Consider the following 22,522-nt stretch of genomic DNA (forward strand, 5'->3'; position numbering starts at 1 on the left):
TACAGTCATATATATCTTTAAAGACAAAATTTTTAGTCCTTTTTTTTTTTAATCTGAAAATTTTCACATTATAATTGGAATTTACAACTTCATTTTTCAGCATGATTTCAATTTTGGATGAAGATGGTTTTAATGAAGGTAAGTGGTGGCAAGATCAAACATTAACACAAAACGTGACTCGGCAGACTCATTTTTACCAGTAGGGGGAGCAGTTAAGTTCAGTGACGGGGGTAGGTTATTTCCTCCTGGGATAGGTAAAAACAAGTTATTTATAAAACCCTATTACCTTGGTAACGTTTAGACCCCCTCCGGACAATTCTAGGTGATCGCCCTGTTTTTGTTATTATGTCAATTTATTCATTTCTTCTTCAATACTGACAGACATATATTTTAATAAAGAAAAAATAGCAAACATTTTTCATTTTGTGAAGAAATTAAGTTTTCCTGATCCCCAGATAACGTACTTAATATTTCCTGGCCATAGGACCTGTCCTTGGTGTATGTATTCCACTGGTTCATACTGCCTGGGTGGGAGGGGACAGCTGTCATTGGTCTGTATGTAGTAGACGTCTGAGGAGTGGAGGAAGACTTCGGGACAGCTACAAAAGTTAATACACTGCATAAATTATCTTCATTAAAATTTAGTCCCACACATAATCACAATGAATAAATCAACAGTACTGAGTAAGCTAGCTCACAAAAATTATACTGATCAATTTTCCAGACAGAACCATATGTATACTTATCAAATGACCTTTGGTTGAGTGTATTAGGTATGTAAGGCAGACCTACAGAGGATCCACTGTGACAGACTAGACATGTCTATATTATATACCTGAGGCAGACCTGCTTAGTATCCACTGTGACAGACTAGACATGTCTATATTACATACCTGAGGCAGACCTGCTTAGTATCCGCTGGGACAGACCAGTATTTTCTCTCGATGCCTGATATTCCTCTTCAGCTCGTCTCGCCTCCATTGCTGCCAGCTGAGCATGAGGGTTCACTAAACTTGCAATAGGGTGAACCATCTTTTTGGGGATGTATGTTGATAAATTGGAAAACTAAAAATTATAGAACTAATTGTTTAACTCAAACACTGCATTTCCTATTGCTATTGCCAATTGAATGGCTTCCAATGTAAATGTTCCATCCCTATTTTTATCCCCTTTCTACCATAAAACATAAACTTCTGTCTTCCCTTAAGAGACGAGATTGTTTATTCAAATTCCTTAAGATGAAATAAAGATGAAAGAGTTTAAGGAATACTTTATAAAAAGATGTTTGAAAAAGAGAATTTTTATTGGTTAATTTCTTACAAGCACATGAATTGCTAAACTTTCACTGGAAAGTGTAGATACCTCCTTGATTAGAACAAATCAAGCAAGTCAATTACTGAATTCTGATCAGTAATCCAAGGATTCAAAAAAATATATATACGAAAAACGAAAATAGAATAAAAACTTTTTTTAAGAAAATGTAATATATCTGAATTATAACTGGTAAATATAGGTAATCAAAGATTATGAAGCTCTCTTTGATGAATGTTGTAAAACAGAGTCGTGCACCATCAGTATGTTCTTGTTAGTGTGAATCCCTAGATATATACATATATACATACAAGTTAGGTCCTAAGAGGGCTTTTAATTACTTGGATATGGACCAACTCCAAAGACTTCAACTCGTTCAATCATCCAAAAATATAAGTCTAATCCAGCATCCAAATTACATCTGGTAGCATCTGTCTACCACTAGATGCATGGTCCATACAAGTTTGATCAAGATAGGGCTTATAATTCCTCTGGAATGAAGTTGCTCAAAAAAACTTATTTAGAAGTTTTTATTCTATTTTCGTTTTTTGTATATATAATGTAGGTCAGATCCAGCATCTGAAGCAAGTCTGGTGTATGTATTTTTAGATCTATACTATCCATGCAAGTTTGGTCATGGTAGGACTTATTTACTTGGAAATGTATCTGCTCCAAAAACTTGAACCTGGTCACTCATCCAGAAAATATAGGTCAGATCCAGTATTCAAAGCATATCTAGTATTGTGCAATGTGCATCCCTATATAAGTGCATCATCCTTGTAAATGTGGTTCAGATAGGGCCTACAGTTACTTTGGAATGGACTTGTTCCCAAAAATGTATCCTGGACGCCAATGCCAATGTGTGTGTGTGTGTGGGGGGGGGGGGGGGGGGGAGGTGTTAGAGCATAAGTTCATATCATCTTTGTTGACTAGGTGGAGCTAAAAAAACATCTAAACCAATCTTTAGTACAAAATGCTATTTCCCAGATACAATTTCTCTCCCTGTTAAGGTTAAAAAGAACTCTAACCTGATCCTCATGTGTTGGAGCAGACACAGCTGCCCTAAAACTAGCCGACATAGTCTGTTCTCTTGATAACTTCCTACGCATCTCGGGCAGTTCCATGTCAATATCTGCTGGCCCAGATTCATCCACTTCAAATCCGTCTTCTTCGTCCTGATAACGGCTGTCGACAGTGACGCTCTCGATGTATCGCTGACTGTCTAAGGAATCATGTTCCTCCTCCTCCTGATGATGAGAAGGTAACTCTGGAGGAACGTCATCAAGATCACCAAGGGAACTAGCGAGCCTCTGAAGCTAAAAATAGAGAAACTAACGTATCAAACCTGAAAAATGATTCCCATATCTGTGGTTGTCGTAAAAACAAGTTACAGTCTGGACAGAGATAACTGAAAATGCCCAACCAGGAAAAATTTGATAGAATCAATTCTGTGTAACACTCATATCAGTAAAAAAAAAATAATAAAAAATCACTTTCAAAACATAATGCATAAACTTTCATCATAAAATATTATAGAAAGCAGAATTGATCTCCAATACTTTAACAAATGGTTACTCTATTAAACATTCCCTGTCCACATAAAATAAGTCCCAAGTAAATATCATACTTGAAAAATGCCATTATCAGCAAGATAGCAGCAACACATTAAACACCTCAGCATCAATGAATCGATCAGGAATATGGAATGTTTTCAAAAAAATATGTTTAATGATCGATTCATTGCTAAAAGATAAAATGCAATATTGAATCTCTTTATAAAGGGTAGCCAATTTTCAGATAGAGACTGTCAATTATAATGGACAGAAGCTCCTGTAAACAATGTTCTGGATTCAACTTAAAAGTAAAATGTAAAACCAATTTTAAAGAAAAACTGACCACTCTCATACTAACTTAACAACAAAATATAAAATTCTGCATAGGAGATATCGAGATATTTATATATCATAAAACTACAACAACGCAAAAAAAACCCAGTAAATCATAAAACTACAACAACGCAAAAAAAACCAGTAAATCATAAAACTACAACAATGCAAAAAAAAACCCCAGTAAATCATAAAACTACAACACCAGAATATGACCAGTAAATCATAAAACTACTGTAAATCACTTTTTATTGGCGAGAACTTTATTTTCGAGTAATTACGCAAGATAATTACGCAACATTCTCGTGTATATTTGCATTTTTAAATATCATATAGAGCAGTAATCAAATTCATGAGAATTTTGTCTCGCTAATGAAGAGTAAGTGACTACCATGATAGAATAAAGTGTCACGAAAATCTGGTGATCTACAGTACAAAACCAGAAGAAAACTGGTGCTGTTTGATACAGATATGTTGAATCATTATAAACAGTTTAATTATCATACAATGTCATTCATATTTTAACTATGTTCAACTTGTACTACTATGTTTGGTCAACTAAAGGATAATGTGTTGAGGGAGGGAAGGGGGGACAAAATTAATTCCCAAATTTAATCAAATAATTAATTTTACTTACCTAAAAATCAGCTAATTTCTGATAAGTAACCCAAAATTCTTCAATGAAGGAGATGTGTTTAAAGAATTAGTAGCTAAAATGTTCAGGACATATAGTTCACCTAAATGCAACAAATATATCCTCAAAGTAATCCAATAGAGCTACAGCAAACAGTCCATTAAATGTTTGATATTCACTTTCCCAACAATTCCTTGCTACTTAAGGTAAGTAAATACATATTATTGACAAAATGTTCTTAAATTTTGCAACACCAATCATGACAAGCTCTCCATTGGCAATTGCTTTACAGTTTCTTTTATAATCAAGACCTTTCAGATTGTCTGTATGTTCATTTAGAGAAAAATAAATGTGTTTAAATAAGGCATTATCAGCCCAAGTTTAAATTTCTTCTGTTTGTATAGCTGTACATTAACAATTCTGTGTGCACTCCAATAAAGTCTTCAGTCTGCACAGCCAAATCAATCTTGAACAATGGAGCAGATTAAAGTCTGATTTAGTCACTGTTCGCTTAAAAGCAGCACACACAATCCCATAATCCATCAAACAGAATAAAACGAAGCCATCTCTTGTCCCTAGTTAACACTAGTCACTAGAGAGAAAGCCCCTCCTGGGAGTCCAATGTAGACTCCAAAGAGACAAATTAGATCTGATGATAAAATGAATCATTGTCTTTCTTACAATACACATAGCACTTTTAAATTTTCTACCCCACTTCACTTCATGAATATTAACGTTAAGAAAAATGATCTGTCTGAAAACCCAATTCATTTATTGAACAGTTCACTGCTTGGCAAGAAGTTCACTTTTCTGAATTAAATGTTACATTGTGAACCAGTCATTTAAACAATAAAGTATTGATCACCTTAAATCTATCCACTCTGGAATTTAAAACTGCTGATTGGGAAACTAGAGTTACTCCCCTTGTAGCTATGAAATTTTCACAAATATATTCTGGAGATTTTGTTATCATTATGCCCTTCTAGCATTTCAAAAAAAAAAATACTTAAGATATCAATTAAAATAGAGAGTTCTATACAACTTCAGAGTTATCTACAAAATTCATCTTATACTCCTCTCCTAAAACTAAATTCTCCTTCCTCCCATTTTTTGTTATTTCAAGGAAATTTTTATTTGAACTCACCTCCAGGTCTGGGCCATCATACAGACTTGGGCTGTTAATAAATCTCTCCATGGCTGTTGTTCTGTCTGAGGGAACTTGGTCATTCATGTATGCCCGGTGTGAAGGAGTTTCCAGGGTTGAAGGCCTACCTATTCCTGAAATCTCTCCCGCTTGGAAAAACCGACTGGTTAGGTATTCATTGACATAATCCTTATTAGACGGAAGGTCAAAATTGAAGAAATTTTTAGGAGTTTCTGGGTCATTAGGCTGGGTAGAGGGTGTCACACTCTGAAAAAATCTTCTCATCCCCTCTGCAGATTCAAGGCGAGTGATAGGCTTTTTCTCCTCTTCTTCTTTTGCCATCTCTGTGGTGACGACCTTGCTCTTCTTGGGTGAGGATTGCTGTGTGGACCCCTTGGCTTTCTTGACAACCTCTGAAGCTTCTTTCAACTGGTAGGACTTCCCAAAATGCTGCCAAGAAATAAAACCAACTACATCATAAACTGAAGAAGTCATTCCAGAGAAAACTTTGCAGGATGGGATAAAACTATTTGACATAAATTCATGGCAAAAAATATTTTGTCAAAATTAAAAAGTGTGAATAAAAATACTGATATTTCTGCCATGCCGTTCTGAAAACTTGCATTCCTGGTGTCAAGTGTATGTTTGAGTGGCAAATACCTATGGCAAGATGTAAAGTGTGTGTTTGGTGGACTTACAACCTATAGGTTCCATGTGAAGTGTATTTGGTGGAGTTACAACCTATAGGTTCCACATGAAGTGTGTTTGATGGAGTTACAACCTATAGGTTCCACGTGAAGTGTGTTTGGTGGAGTTACAACCTATAGGTTCCACGTGAAGTGTGTTTGGTGGAGTTACAACCTATAAGTTCCATGTGAAGTACTGTGTGTCTGGTGGAGTTACAACCTATAGGTTCCAAGTAAAGTGTGTGTTTGGTGGAGTTACAACCAATAGGTTCCATGTGAAGTGTGTGTTTGGTGGAGTTACAACCTATAGGTTCCATGTGCAGTGTGTGTTTGAGTGACAACTTACAGGTACTATGTTTGAGTGACAACTTACAGGTTCTGTGTTTGATTGACAACTTACAGGTTCCGTGTTTGAGTGAAAACTTACAGGTTCCGTGTTTGAGTGACAATTTACAAGTTCCTTGTTTGAGTGACAACTTACAAGTTCCATGTTTGAGTGACAACTTACAGGTTCCATGTTTGAGTGACAACTTACAGGTTCTGTGTTTGAGTGACAACTTACAGGTACTATGTTTGAGTGACAACTTACAGGTTCTGTGTTTGAGTGACAACTTACAGGTTCTGTGTTTAAGTGACAACTTACAGGTTCCGTGTTTGAGTGACAACTTACAAGTTCCATGTTTGAGTGACAACTTACAGGTTCTGTGTTTGATTGACAACTTACAGGTTCTGTGTTTGAGTGACAACTAACAGGTACTCTGTTTGAGTGACAACTTACAGGTTCCATGGGAAGTTTTTGTGTTTGTTATATAAGAACTTACAGGTCCAGTGTGAATTGTGTGTGTGGTATATGAGAACTTACTGGCCCTGTATGAAGTGTGTGTTCGCTATATGAGAACTTACCGGCCCAGTGTGAAGTGTGTGTTTGTTGGCCTTGAACCATGTGAAGACCTTCATTAATGAGTCCTTCTGTTGCCCTGTCCTTAGTCTGAAACAGAAAATCAATCATATTAAGCTACAAAAAAAAGAATTGTTTTATATCTGTATTCTTTTTCTAAAGAAAAAACATGAAGGGATATGTGGTGATGAAGAAGAGCATGTTTATTTGTTTGTTATTGAAAATGATAAAACAAGCTGGAATGCAATTTTGTTTTAGATTTGAACTCTTTACTTAAAGATCTGACCTTTGTACTTACAATTTGACCTCATTCATCATCTTCAGCAAAATCTGGTAAAATTTAGTGTCCTGTTCAGCTTGGACTCTAGAAAAATTCATGTAACATAAATTAAAGCTAATAAACTGAAATAATCTTACTGGGTGTGTATATCTGTTTGAACAATAAAACCAGTGAGATATTAATGTTAACCATCAACTTGACCACTGAGATTTCACTGTAAATCATCCAACTGACCAGTAAGATTTCACTGTAAATCAATGACTTGACCAGTGAGATGTTAAACTATTGATTTGACCAGTGTGATGTTAACTGTATACCAATGACTTGGCTAGTGAGATCTTACTGTACACTATTGATTTCCACTAGCAAGATCTTACTTTAACAATTGAGTTGGCCAGTGAGATTTTACAGTAAACTATCTATTTGACCAATGAGATATAATGAGATTACTGTAAATCATTGAGAAGTTCTCACTTTATTAAATATTTGACTTGACCAGTGAGGTGTTCTTGCTGGAAACACTGAATTGATCAGAGATGTTCATTCTTTCAACCTTTCGACCTTATTAGTCCGATGTTCTTCTGTTAATGCTTTACTTGACAATTTATACTCACTGATATCCCCTGGCTAGTTTTATGAGATGTACTTACTGCAGATCCTTGGCTTGACCGGTAAGATGGGCTAGCTTTAAATTTCTATGATGCTTCTCTATTGCCAAATACATGTCCTTGTATTCCTGTATACCCATCAACTGAAAAAACAGCATGTAATGTGAAAATCATGTACCAGGTTCAAAGGACAGTTAATTAAGATTTTCATCACTGGACTTTCTATTGTTAACTGCTTTATAAAATTTTGAGAAGCAGTTGTTACTAACAAATATGAACTGTTCATGACATTATGTGAATATAAGTCATGTAATGGTTTGGGCCATGGATATCAGCCTGGGTAGCTCAGTCGGTAGAGCACCTGATTAGTGATGCAGGGGTCCGGGGTTGGATTCCCGGTCCAGCCATACATTTTCTCCTTTCCTGTTTTAGTCTCGCTTTCCCCAGACTCTTGCTCTTGAGACTTTGCATGTGCAAAGTCTCTAGAGCGAGAGTCTGGGGAAAGCGAGACTATTCCTGTTTTAAGTCATAACTATTGTTTAGGTTCCTCCCCATCCGCAGACCGTTACTGAAGCAGTAAGTGAGATGCATGTACTGCACACATTAGTGTGAACAACAGCTGCTTGATCACACTATATAAGTGTGTAGATTTGAAGGGTATTACCTTACAGAAGAATGACAGCAATAATAAATGGAAGTATTGTTGTCTGTCAGAACAAGATGAATACGGCCTCAATGTGGTACATTTAAATCATGTTCGTAGCTCATGTCGTTCAAAATGCATAATGGTTTCTTTCGCAAGTTTTTTGTTTAAAAAATCCTGCCTTGAGTACAAAGATTTTTAGAGATGATAATAATATAAGATCTGAACAAAATAAAACCAAATGCTGATAATGCATTTCAAAAAAACAAGTTGAACTGTAGTGTGAACAACAACAAAAAACAAACAAACAAAAAAAAAACAATTCAGAACTACATGCAAGCAAAAGCACTTTGTTGATGTTACAGAACTTTGTAATAGAATACACTGTAGGTGTTTTAATTCTTTTCTAGAAATAATTTGCCCAGTTGTGAGAAAACATAAAGAAAATTCAATAATGGTTTTCAATGAGGATTGCAATGAATAAATAAATACTTTAAATATACAGGTACTATCAATTATAAATGCCTATCATAAATTTTCATCAAATCTGTAATTAAAAATCAATGATATTCTTTCAAATTATAAAAAGAGCAATCAGTTATCAAATAGGTCTGTGATTTTAAATCAATTCCCCATGCATAACTACTAAATGTGAATGTCTATCTCCAATAGTTAAAACCAATTACAGGCAGACAATAAGACCCCCACCCACCCCCACACACAAATAATTTGGTTTGAATAGAGGTAAATATCATAACTTTTTTTTTTTTTAATAAAAAATCAACCAATGTTTAAAAGTAGGAATGTATAACATTTTCAAAAGTGAAATTATACATGTACTGTAATTTTAGTTATTTATTGAAAAAAAAGTCAGATATTTTGTCACTGTGTGAAAGAATATCAAAGCGATATTTTGTCACGTACAGTGTGAAAGAATATCACACTGATATTTTGTCATGTACAGGATATCAAACTGATATTTTGTCATGTACAGTGTGAAAGAATATCAAACTGATATTTTGTAACAGTGTGAAAGAATATCAGAAGTGCATAATTCAAGAATTTCCTTCACTTCATAAGATTGTTGAAAAAATACTCCCTAGCCTGTTATAAGACAGGAGATTAAATAAACCATCCCGACAGAGACTAAAAATGCCAAAATTTCCCCAAGTAATAAAATATATGTTGTTGAAATCCATGTTTACAATGTTTTCAATCACTTAGTATGATGTCTCAACAGCTCAACTATGACATCACAGCCTATGATCCTGTGTTACAAAAAGAAGCAAAGGGAAAATCAAAGAAAATGTAATCAACAGAAAATTTGATATTTTGTAGTTTAATATGTAATTTATTTCACATGTGAGACAGGATTTTTTAAAAATATTTTTACTTGTGCTTCACAAGTGAAAATATAAAAAATCCTGTCCCACTCATGAAATAAATTCCATATTCAACTAAAAAACATTGAATATCCTCTTATACAGTCATGATGGGTAAAAATTCTGATTTTTTTCACTTCAAATGCTATTAACTCCAGGTGTTAATGTTAAAGGTTTAGTGTATACTTATGATTTGTATGTGCAGTGTTTATTTCTATTCAGTATTCTGTGTAAGACTGCAATATTAAGCTGACTGCATAAGAACTCGCTAAGCCTCTCAATAGGAAAAACTATTAAGTAACCTGCTCTAAAAATCACATCGTTAAGCAGCTTACATACTGAACCTAAGTTTTACCTCTGAACAAAACACATAAGATTACACAAGGATAAATACAGGAGAATTTCAGTGTCCCAGAATTAACTATTCTTTTCTTCATTTAGGCCAAAGTTTTTTTTTCCATTGGTTTACGATTCCGCCGACCCTAATTTTCACCAATCATGAAAATAAAAATAATGACTTTTTCCGACATATTTTTCCGGATTTTTCTCAGCTGAACTGGTGGGTTTTAAATTTTAGAATGCATCTTAGTCGAATAAGCGCTTATAAATATATGAGACCTTTACAAACATTTAGTTGACCGTAAATAAACACATGTGCAAAGCAAAAATGGCGGTTCTGTCATGTAACAAGGTAATTCCTCACTGAAAGCAATGACACACACTTAAAGAACTTTTTCTGCATGAAAAAGTGAATAAAATATTGGATGCATGATCCCTTTCTCCAATTGCAATGTCTCAATTGGCTAAATTCATACCGTAATATTGGAGAGTTTATGCCCATCGCCAACTTTTAATCCGAATTTCCTCCGTTTTTCTAAAAAAGATGATACTATGTAATTATATAGATTTATTAAGTTATTTCCACCTACTCAATTGACCTGCGAGTGAATGGTAAGGACTTTAGGCATTATTTCAGATAGAAAAATATATTTTCAATGCATTGATACATATTAAAAGAGGACTTTTAGAAAATGTGTACTTGGTATAATTTTTTGCAGGAGGTTTATAATCTCCAGAAACAGATACTACATGACCTAAATTGAAATCTCATACACACATGTACTACCCTAAGTTGTATAAATGCTTTACACTCATTGAAGTCCAATTTACTTTTATTAGTCTTTTATTCATAATTGATCTTGTATGATGAAGATGGATCATATTTAATTGTCGTTTGGTTGCCCAAATTAGAGTTCATGCTGAAATGTTAAATGAATTACCCCTGAATACAGGATTTAAATTTTTTCCATTTTCATCAAATAGCCGATAATTTATTCCCAATTCCCCAAAAATGGTGTTTCCCAAAATAGGCTGATAAATCCATTGATAATAGTTAGGCCAATTTAGTGTTGAGAGATACATCTTAGTTGAAGTAACGCTGACTGGTATTTCACTGGATAAATTCAAATGTGTATAAAACATTTGTTATTCTTATATAGAAGTAAATTCAATATACAAATCTTTGCAAATTTCATACTCAATTGAGATCAAAGCCCTTTGAATTACTAAGTAAATAATGAGCATTGCCTACTGTGCATGTACATAACAAAAATTTTAAGAAGGACTTGATGGAGAAATTATTAGGCTATTGTGCCGCAGGTTGAACTTTAAATTTGATAGCTGCATGATCAAATTATTATAACCTTTATTTCAACAGTGTCAATTACTTTTGATATTGTTAAACAATTAAATCGTATTTTTCATCAATCTAAATTTAACTTAAATTTGGATCCTTATTTTTAGTTTGTGGGGATACCGAGGTTTATAACACATCACATATCACTGAAGAGCACAAAAAGAAGTTGAACATCATGAACCAAGCACTGATTGACAAACAAAAATCAGAACTATATGTAAATGAAAATGACATTCAGTCTAAAGTTAGAAATGAATCAAAATTTAATAAAAAGAGTTATGTGATCTAGACAATAAAACTTAAAAGTACTATTGACGTGTATTATTTTTTATTAAAATAAACATTGCTGGTATTTTAAAATGAAACTGTTGAATCCTAAATTATTTTTATTTTTATTTTTCGACCACCCAATGCATTTTTTTGAGACAGAAAATCGTAAACCAAAAAAAAAAAAAACTTTGGCCTTACATAAAAGCCTCGGAGTCCATTATATTGGAAGTCCCATCATTTCTTACATGAAACCCCTTCTGATGTTAGCATTTAAGGAGTTTTTACAACACTGGGCAGTAAACTTGAAATAAGCATTCTTATTAAATCATTGCTTATCATAAACCTCTGAGTCAGTTATCTGCATGAGAGCATACAGCAATCTCATTTACATATATACTTGCCTATAAGTCGTTTTTTTGGGAGTTAAATTTTGGTCCAAAATTCTATGTCCGACTTATAGGTGAGTCATAAAAAATTAAGTATTTTTCTGGATGGCGAAATGTAGTACATGTATTTTATAAACATTTCCTACGATTATTGTTGAACAAAGTCTGGATATATTTTATCATTTATGTATTCTAAAATTATACATAAAGTACAAGTAATTACATATTTTAATAACTTCATCTTAAGTGTGCATTATGTATTTTTCTTAATGATTTAAAATTAAATATCAGCATCATTTCTAACAAGAGATGTTTGCGAAACACTTATGCCCCCCTCCCCCAAATCATTGGCATTTTTCTAAGTCCAAGGGGCATAACTCTGTCCGAAATTGCTTGATCGTACCAAAAACAGAACTTGACCTATATATTCTTATGATAAATCTGTATACCAAATTTCATTTCAGTATGTGCAACCTCTGCAAAGAAAATGAATGGAAACTATTGGTGGACCGACCGACCGACAGACAGCAGCAAAGCAATATGCCCTCCCTTCTTCGAAGGGGGGCATAAAAATATTAATTGAAACCAGTTAAAACATCAGAGCATTGATTTGAAATTGTCAACTGATTCTGGTAAAAAGATGTACCAACTTCTAAGCGGGTCAATGGCAAATCCCTTAAAAAAAAAAATCAAAAAATACAACCGACTTATATGCAGACCGACTTATAGGCAAGTATATATGGTAGTATGTTTATTTTACTTGATAGATGTTTTACATTTGACATTAAAAAATATTAGTTTACAGCAGGTGAACAATTTTTGCACTGTTTGTTTTCTGTCCCTTTGTGACTTTTTCAATCATGTGATGTCACAGGAAGCATGTACTCGATGGATCTTTTTTTGAGCCAGCAACTTCTGCGACATATGGTACTGCAAATTTATATGGTAATATCTGAAGAAATGGTCTTCACATCCTACAGTGGGATTTGAACCAGCAACTAATAAGGATCAATTAAATTCTTACTCTGCTACTCCAGATGAAAAACTCTATAATCACCATGCCACCAGATGACCATATGTTTAGTAATAACAAAAATGTACAAGAAACATAAAGGCTGTCAAATACCTTAAATAAGAGGTAAACATTAATCATTTCACATAATACCATCCTTTATACTAAACCATTTATATTTCAAGGCAGGTATTGAGAAAGATTTCTATTGTGGTCCCTATTTGATGTTTTTCACAAAACTTCCTCGCAAATTAAATTTCCTTAGAGTGACACAAAATCAATTAAAAAGTTAAATCACCTTTTTCAATTCAAATGCCATAATATCTACCTTCCATAGAATGTTTACTAAAACAAACATTATATATACAGGAGAAACATTTGAGCTTGATGACTAAAAACTTTTCCACTACGAACACATAAATTTCTCAAACAACGGAAAATAAATTTCATAGATATCATAAGTGATAATAAAACTCAAACTGAATTCCTTGATAAAATGCTTTTGCCTTTGACAGTGAAAGGTTTTAAAACCTCTCAAGACATTTGTAAACCTGTATTTTACTTGCCAGCTCTATGCCAGCTAATCTGACTGGAAGTGTATTGATATTTTTATTTGTTTTTGGTCGTGATAATCCCATATCTCTGACAATTATTGAATATTTGCATGTACACATGTACACAGACTAGTCTAAGAGTATATATTTACATTTCCAATGTCTTTGTCTGAGATAAAATTTCAAAGAGTAAAAATACTTTATATCTACATAAATCTACTGGTTCATCGATAGGTGTGGTGAAAAAAAAATCTTGTGCGGGGCAGGACAAATAGAGAAGCCGAACTTGTAGCACGTGAATTTGCAGAATCAAGAGCATGTAAATATAACTGTCAGATTTTTTGGTTTCATGACGATGATCAATTGATTGGCTTGCGTGATAATTTTATGCATAAACACCTTCGGCGTTTATGCAAATTATCACGCAAGCCAATCGACTGATCACATCATGAAACCAAAAAATTAGACAGTTATTCCTTAATTCAAAGTATAAGTTCATGGTTGTATGTACTTCTTAATTTCCTAAAAATTTAACATATGTTACTTCAGTATCAAAATATGAATTTTATTTTTAGCTTACCCGTGACCTTTTCAGGTCCTTCAGTCCTGTTTCCAAGCTTCCAAGTTCATTTCTCAGTACCAGCGTACCCATATCTGAAGTGACAATGAAGATACCCTAAAAAAATTTATCCAGTCAACAAATGCTGTTAAAATCTATTTGTTCAATCAATACCAATTTAAATGTGGAGGTCCCCAGATGAAAATTTCTATGTGTAGTTATTTCCTAGTTCTCAGTTGTTTATACATTGGACTCCGGGTGTTATAATTTTACCCTTCAGTTTAACACCCCCACCCCCCAAAACATCACAATCGTAACAACTCTTCATTATATTCAGTTCAAAGTGTAATTAATAATCACAGAAAATGTACAAGTGGCAACATTTTTAAAGATATCTGACATGCCTATAAACATTTATAAATATCTTGCATGTAATCTATGGTAAATAGAGTTGCTGAACTGGTTCAAATGACAAAATTTTGTATTGAAGGTTTCAACAAATTGTTACCTTAGCAATATATATAATACAGCCAAACCTCGTTATCTCGAACTCCATGGGACCAAGAAAAAAGGATTCCAGATATCAGGGGTAAAATACTTAAAGAATAAGTGGTTGGGACTTTATAATCACTTTGACATATCCATGGTATTTGAGATATATCAGTGTTTGAGATATCAGATCACTTTGACATATCCATGGTATTCGAGATATCAGTGTTCGAGACAACAAAGTTAAACTATATGTATAATATATATATATATATATATATATATATATATATATATATATATATATATATATATATAATAAAATAGAGATAAATGGCGATTTACTGTTGGCCGTAATTAATTAGCGATAATTAATTCGTCCAATTATGTAAATCACACTTCACCAGATTACACCCGATAGACCGGACGCAATTCATAGCGCTCCGGATTTCTTTGTTCACAACTGTTTATAAACTCAAAATTAAACATGTAACATTGTAAATATTTAGTGTTTGGTAGTTTAGTTGTAGTGCTAGTTGTTTTTGCTTCTCTATTTCCTTTGTTTTTATGACTTCTTAACTTTTTTCTTTGTCCTGAGGAAGGGACAGGTTGTCCCGAAAATTTGACAATTATTATTGTTCGTGTCGTTGGTCATTTTTAGTGCTTTATATAATAAAATAGAGATAAATATACATGTAAACAAAAGCAAACAAGAATGAAAAAACATATTATTGCCCTCTACATCATTTTAAGTGATTACTGTAATTATTTTACAATTTTTTTTACATTTTATTCTTTTACTAAACCATATTTTTATTGTACCTATTTAATAACATTCAGGCACGAATCTTTACTAATGAACAATTTTGCAGAAGCCTATAACTGCTTTGAATACTCTAATTGTATAGCAATTTGCATATAACTTAAAAATATTTGAAAAGCATTTGAAAAGCATGAAATCAAGGCATGGGTATGGACTGAACATTACTCTGGCATTGAGAAATCAGTTCTTGTTTGATTATGATTTTCTAGCGAGAGTTGATGTTTATATTTAGTAAAAAAAAAATCCTGATAGTAATTATTGTTTTTCATTCCTTAATTAAATTCAAATTAAACCAAATGATCAAATTAATTTTAGACAAGCAGACATTCAGACAATGTTTGATTTGTTTTTGCAAAGGAGTAGCAGTGACCTGAAGTTTGGCACCTTTTGACCAGGTGGTACGAACAACTCTCTATAGACATGCAATCCATAGATTACAGTCAGACTATATAGCCCAAATCTTGTTTAGTGGTCAAATACAATCATTCACTCAAGGCCAGATAGCTCTTTTTACAGTCCCCATCCCCATTTTCCTTCACGATTGGAATCCAGGTCTGGTCTATTAATTGACCTTTACGCATATTTGGTACCGTCACAGCTACTGCTACAGGCCTGTATCCACTCCAAATTTATTTAAAAAGTTTTCTATTAACAAACAAACAAACAAAACAAAAACAAGTTCAACTTGTACAAGCAGTGTGTTTTGACGGATCCATGTTTTGGTCAAACAGGTGCGAGCGTCACAAAAGTTCACAAAAAAAAAAACAACTTACCTTTATAAAGTTATGTTCTATACTATATTCAGTGAGGAGTTTTAAGTCATTCCAAAAACAATATTGAAATAATTATTCTTTTATGATTATCCATAACGAACCAGTGTACATGTGCTCTATGGTACGAACTTGACAACTGTAAAGCTTTGTCACGTGACAAGGTTGACGGGTATGGGAACGCATCTGGGTTTACCTTCAGTTTTCAATGTAAAGGGTGGGAAATATTGAAATCTCCTACGCATGCTTTAAACTAATTAAAACTACTTCTCTTTAAATACAGCGTAGCTGAAATAATTTTCAATGGTAACATAAATCCACCAGTGGAAGTGGTTAAACTGAATTATAATATCAGAAATCGATGTTCTGGACCTGGTTTAACTTCAGCAGTTCAGGTGTCGATAGAGGTCCTGTCCAGATGCAGGCACATGGCCGTAGGAACTGGGGGGGGGGAGGGCGTGCCCCCAATAATTTTGCCGATATATAGAATACTATAGAAAACATAGCTACTATGTGCTTGTGCCCCCTCAATATTAACGTCTGGTGACCCATTTTTTTTTAGCTTGTCAAGGAATTTTGGTACTGAGTTGATAGTGCCCCTCCCCCCCCCCCCCCCCCAACCATCATGAAATGTATGGTTGTGCCCCCTTAAAGTGAAACTGCCTCCTACGGGCCTGAGACATACTGGGGTAATACAGTCGGATTAAAAGATATATTAATGTCTGTGATTAAAATTAAGGAATAACTGTCTAGTTTTTTTTTTTTTTTTTTTTTAATTTTGAAGTTATCTGTTTGTGTGGTAGTGTAAGATACATGGCATCCTACTAGCTTGGGCTAGTGGGTTAACCCTTTAGCTCAATTGGTAGAGCACTGGACTGGCAAGCCAGAGGCCCCGGGTTCAATCCCCAGCAGAGGCACATACATGTCTCTGTTACATTTGGAGCCCAACATGGGGCCCGGGTGTTCTCTGGCGGGTGAAAGTGATTGCCCCCAGAACTTTGCCCCACAGGCATTGGCACTCCAAAAGAGATGAGGACATCTCATTCTCTGGAGGGGGACAATGTGGTAGTGTAAGATACATGGCATCCTACTAGCTTGGGCTAGTGGGTTAACCCTTTAGCTCAATTGGTAGAGCACTGGACTGGCAAGCCAGAGGCCCCGGGTTCAATCCCCAGCAGAGGCACATACATGTCTCTGTTACATTTGCTCGCGTGATAATTTGCATAACGCTGTTTATGCAAAAAAATTATCACGCGAGCAAAATGATTGATCATCATCACAAAAAAGACAGTTTTTCCTTACATATATATTTTTTACCTGGTCCTTTATTCAATTAAAAAAAATATTCAATAAAAAGAATTTTCTGCAAGCCCCGCCCCGCCAAGCAACATACAGCTAGACTTTTTGGGGGAAAAATATTATAACATCATAAAATGTAGAAAAAAGGAAATTAAAAGGGGGGGGGGGGAGAAAAAGGATATTGCATGACTCAAGTATACTGTATGTTCGGACTACTTGTTTTGCTTACTCTATATTCGCGAATTACCTTTAGTGATGAAATTCAAAAGGGTACACAGGGATGGGGGCACAGCAAAATCTTAGGAAAACATCACAACCTCTGAATTTCTATCAATAAGCCGTTATATATGATTGATCAGAATAATATATATACCCCCTCTATATATAAATACATGTATAATATAATATACATGTATTTATATAGAGAGGGGGTATATATATTATTCTGATCAATCATATATAACGGCTTATTGATAGAAATTCAAAGGCCTGTGAAAACATTCACCGGGAGTACGTCCTACTTTTTATATACCATGAACTCTAATACATAAAAGACATGGGGGACCCTTCGGGTTAATTTCAATTTGTAATGGGAAAAATAATGTAGCAGTGTGTTTTAACTGTATATAATGTATATCACATAATATTTGAATAAATATTATTGATATAAATGAAATTAAATAAGATTTTATGATTTAATACAAAACCCAGATCCACCCCTTTATTTACTTGGTGAGCGATAGAGTTCAAAGGTTATGACATTAGGGTTCTGTAATTTTATTGGTTGTAAGTTTTGGTGGTTCTGAGTTGTTCTCAGATGGACTACTCAGAGAATTTGGTCAGGATAGTTGTGGTTTTTGTAACAAGAGAATTTCTAGACAAAGACAAAGACTTTGAGACCTTTAAGACCAGACCTGACAGTAAGTATAAAGTTTAACATTCTATATCTTTATAATATGTCTATTTAGCTAATATCACTGTTTGAAAGAAGAGTGAAAGTTTAAATATGAATAAAACTAAATTTAAAGCATTTTACCTCAGAGTATAAATTTATTTGAATTAAGAGTATTATAGTATGTATAGTATAGTGTACAGTATTTGTTATTAGATATGTAGACCTGTATGACGCATCCAGGCTATTTACTATGTTTTATGGAATGGGCCTTGTCCCATAGAGAGGTAATTTGAATATATGTTACCTTCTGTATATTTTAAGTTATAATTACATATTGTTACATTTATTGAAATGTGGCAGTAAATTATTTGTGTAAAGAATATTTGTACAGTGATTTATGTATATGCTAAATATTCAAAGTAAAGGAAGATAACTCTTAACAGTTAAGTCTATTTATTGTACATCAGTAAGAATAAGTAATATATATTATATACATTTGTTATCTCATGTGATATTCATTGTTATTATTTTATTTTATAGGGCCATTTTGTTTATATAAATACTTTCCATGAACATCAGTAATAAACATAATGATGAACCCTTAGCCAGGAGTTGAGCTATTTACATTTAGTATAAACCACCCCTGCAACAATAATACCACTACAATACTTCACTGTCCAGTGCCATTAAAGGGAAGGGGATTAAATCTTAAATATCCGCACACTTCCGCAAATGACGGGTAGCTATGACTGCGTCCAATCTGCACAGCGACAAATTGAAGTCATAAGGGAGGCACGAGGTGAGAGGGTCAGTCGATTGAAATCAATGTCTAAAACAAATTAACTCTTGACTAACGATGAACTGTTTTGCATTACGTGTGTATGTAAAAAGGGTCAAAAAAAAAAAAAAAAAAAAAAAAAAAAAAAAAAAGGCTGAAAAATGGGGGAGGGAAAGGGAGGTGTGGTGAGCGCTTTCACTTTATCAGTCACATGAAATGGATTTAAAATCAAATGATTCTTTTTCTCAAGCAGCAGTAAGGTTAGCTGCAATAATGTAGCCCTCTCCGATTTTTTTTAATCTGATATTTTCAGGAGAGGGCTACAATTCCACTGCATCTCCGTAATGGTGCAAATATATTTTTTAGATACGGGCGACTGCAGGCAAAATAAATTGTTTTTGCATTCAACTTACTTCCAATGAGACGGAATTTTTATTCACTATCAACATCATAGCCCTTTATACGCGAAAACCAAGTAAAATAAATCTGCGTGTTTACCAGTCGTTCTCCTCAGCAGCCATGACAGTTCTCGCGTGATGCACTGAGACTTGCGCTTGAAATTTAGAATCACTTGATAAAGTAAATGTCGGTGTTGATAAATGTTTGTGTTGTATGATATCACTAAACATCGATAAATAATAGCATTCCATGGGATATTTTTTCATAAACAGTGATATTTATGCTTAAAATAAGGGAAATCCTCAACTATCCGCTCCCCTAGATCCCGTATTCTCATTGGTTGTCCCAAAATAAAATCGATCAAGGTCAGTAAACATGGCGGATAAATTCAAGTTGTGATGTTGACATACACGAAAAATAACCGATATACGGATTGTTCTGTATATTTTTGGATCAGTTCATGTCTTGCATAACTACATTTTATGAGTTCAGGTAAGATATGTTAATAAAATACCCACTTACTGATAATTTGAGCCGAAATCTGTGCGGTAGTGAATCACTCCCGCACTTGCACCATTACGGAGATCCTAAGGAGTTGTAGCCCTCTCCCAAAAAAAAAAAAAAAAAAAAATCGGAGAGGGCTACATTATTGCAGCTACAGTAAGGTGAATCACAAGAGACACTTAAATATCTGTCAATGACAAAAAGATCGCATATTTCCTTCCCTATATAAATACAAGGGAAGGAGGTGGGGGGGGGACTCCAGTCCAGCATGCTAGAGGTTCACGGCGAGATACTTTTGACTTGGTGCCGCATAACGAAATATCTAAGGAGCAAAGGGACGTTAAAAAAAATTAGTCAAGGCTCTTGCTTGTAGGAGTGGGGGGAGGGGGGGGGGTAGTGTAGTTATTTTGAGAGGATTTTTATCTTTAGAGTAGACATTAGACATCTTATATGTAACAAATAGATATTGCATAAAGCAGGGAGAACTAAGTGACCAGCTGGTTTTGGAACAAATAAAATCCACATTTCAAACGGTTAGGGGAACACTATTTTTTTTTGGGGGGGGGGGGTAGAACAAACTTTTTTGAGAAGCAATTTTGTTTGGAGGATTTGACAATGCTGCGTTAGAAAAGAGAAGAGGGTCAGGAGGGGCAACCAGCCTATCGGCGTTTTCATACTAAACATGGTCAGAAATATAAAAGGGGCTTGTCCCCTTCTGATAAAGGTGCCTGCTATCACTGCAAAACCATTTGGCAAATTAATACTAATAGCTATATTTTTTTGATATTCACAAGCTCATATTTTCTCATGAATTTTTCTTGTGCTTAAGACTCTTTACATATTCATGTAAAATTTGATTTTTTTTTTCCAGATTCTTTTTATTGATTTGTGGTATTGTGAAAATGTGATCTATGTAACCCAGCTGAGCATTATTTTCAATATATAATTACAGGCTTTGAGATGGCAGGCCCAGGATCCACAGCACAAGATGTCATCACATGTGATCTATGTGATAACCCTACCCAGCAATATTGTAATAACTGTCAAGTCAATCTGTGTGTAGACTGTGTCAGTAAACATGTAGACATACTCAAGTCTTCTACGCATGACATCGTTCCCTTCATGAAACGAAAGATACAGCTTGTTTTCCCTGAGTGCACCTCTCATCCACACCAGAGATGCGAGGGGCACTGCCAACAGTGTGACGTCCCAGTCTGCTTCAAATGTCTCACTGGACCTCACAATAAGCATGACGTCACAGACATGGCTGATATTGTTGCAATGACAAAAGAAGAAATCAAAAAAGACACAGAAGAAATTGCAGACATTCTTATTCCCAAATACGGACAAGATGATGAAGATTCAGATAAAAAGATAGCCAAATGTAGAACCAAATTTGTCAAAATGGAGGAAGATGCAGAGAAAACTAGGACGCTGTGGCATCAGGTTGTGGATGATATATTCAACAAAATCCAGTCCACACTTAAGTCAAAGAAAGAGAGCTGTGAATCAGCCCTGAAGATACACCAGTCCAAAATGAAGAAAGCCTTGCCAAGTCTCAATGAAACTCTTAAACAAAAGAAATATATTTTAAAGTCCAACAAGGTGTTAGAAATCACAAAGTACAAATCAAAACTGGTAGAATACAGGGAAATTTTCACCGACAGTGATGTTCTGCTGCCAGAATGGGAGTCCATTACCGTCCCTGGGGTAAAGTTAAGCGTACAGTTAGAAGAGCACAAGGCTACCCTGACACAGACATCTATATCCAATACAAGAGAGGACACATCTTCTCCATCTATGAAGTTTTTACATAAAGCCCGAGTTATTGCAGATCTACCTACTGGAATCAAACCCCTGTATTCAGTCGCCTGTGATGGGAAAGATGAAGCTTGGCTGTGTAGTAATGATCCAACTATAAGGCGGGTAGATAAACATAAGACTATAAAGGATGTCGTCAAAACCATTTGTATAGAATGTCCTGGAGACATAACCATGTCTTTAAAGGGAGAGTTGATTTACAGTGATTTTGACAATAAAACTGTAAACATTGTCAGAAATGGGAAGTCAGAAATACTGATCTCAGCACCACAGGATTGGCTGCCATTAGGACTGTGCTGCACCAGATCAGGTGACATCCTGGTGAACATGGCTACTAAAAACAGAGACCAACACAAGACTGTCCGATATCAGGGACAGTGGGTGAAACAAGAAATAATTGATGATGAATACGGCATTCCAATCTACAAAGGAGGTTCAAGTCCATTGTTTCTGGCAGAGAACAACAATGGTGACATCTGTGCCTCAGATTGTAATGCTACAGTCGTGGTTGTCGTCAGCAAGACGGGAAAAGTCCGATTCAGATATAATGGAGATTCAGCCAAGAGGAGAAATTCCTTTGGTCCAGTACAGATTGTGACTGACTTATCAAGTCAGATCATCATGTCAGATGTATTCAATGATTGTCTACATATTTTAGATCAGAATGGATATTTTCTTCGCTGCATTGATGACTGTGGACTAGTTGCTCCTGGAGGGCTGAGCTTGGATACTGAGGGAAGGATATGGGTGGGGTTAGAATCTGGAAACGTGAAAGTGATTCAGTACTTGAAATAA

At 34.6% G+C, this 22,522-nt stretch overlaps 2 protein-coding genes across 2 annotated transcripts; one reads left to right on the plus strand and one right to left on the minus strand.

Annotated features, from left to right (window-relative positions):
• Positions 1 to 129: 129 nt before the first annotated feature.
• Positions 130 to 14,044, minus strand: LOC133178928 (uncharacterized). Its single transcript, XM_061313581.1, has 9 exons — positions 13,971 to 14,044; positions 7,490 to 7,590; positions 6,858 to 6,923; positions 6,565 to 6,649; positions 4,976 to 5,425; positions 2,340 to 2,627; positions 894 to 1,065; positions 465 to 599; positions 130 to 245 (listed from the first exon to the last, which is right to left on the minus strand). Exons 1-9 carry the CDS (start codon positions 14,040 to 14,042, stop codon positions 130 to 132), a joined length of 1,485 nt encoding a protein of 494 aa, XP_061169565.1. The 5' UTR covers positions 14,043 to 14,044.
• A 6,822-nt stretch (positions 14,045 to 20,866) lies between these two features.
• On the plus strand, positions 20,867 to 22,522 carry LOC133178929 (uncharacterized). Its single transcript, XM_061313582.1, has one exon. The coding sequence runs from the start codon at positions 20,867 to 20,869 to the stop codon at positions 22,520 to 22,522; it is 1,656 nt and encodes a 551-aa protein (XP_061169566.1).

Source organism: Saccostrea echinata, unplaced genomic scaffold (genome assembly GCF_033153115.1).
Source record: "Saccostrea echinata isolate AGI-Se365-2 ecotype Australia unplaced genomic scaffold, CSIRO_AGI_Sech_v1 ptg000004l, whole genome shotgun sequence".
In the NCBI taxonomy this organism is placed as follows: Eukaryota; Metazoa; Mollusca; class Bivalvia; order Ostreida; family Ostreidae; genus Saccostrea; species Saccostrea echinata.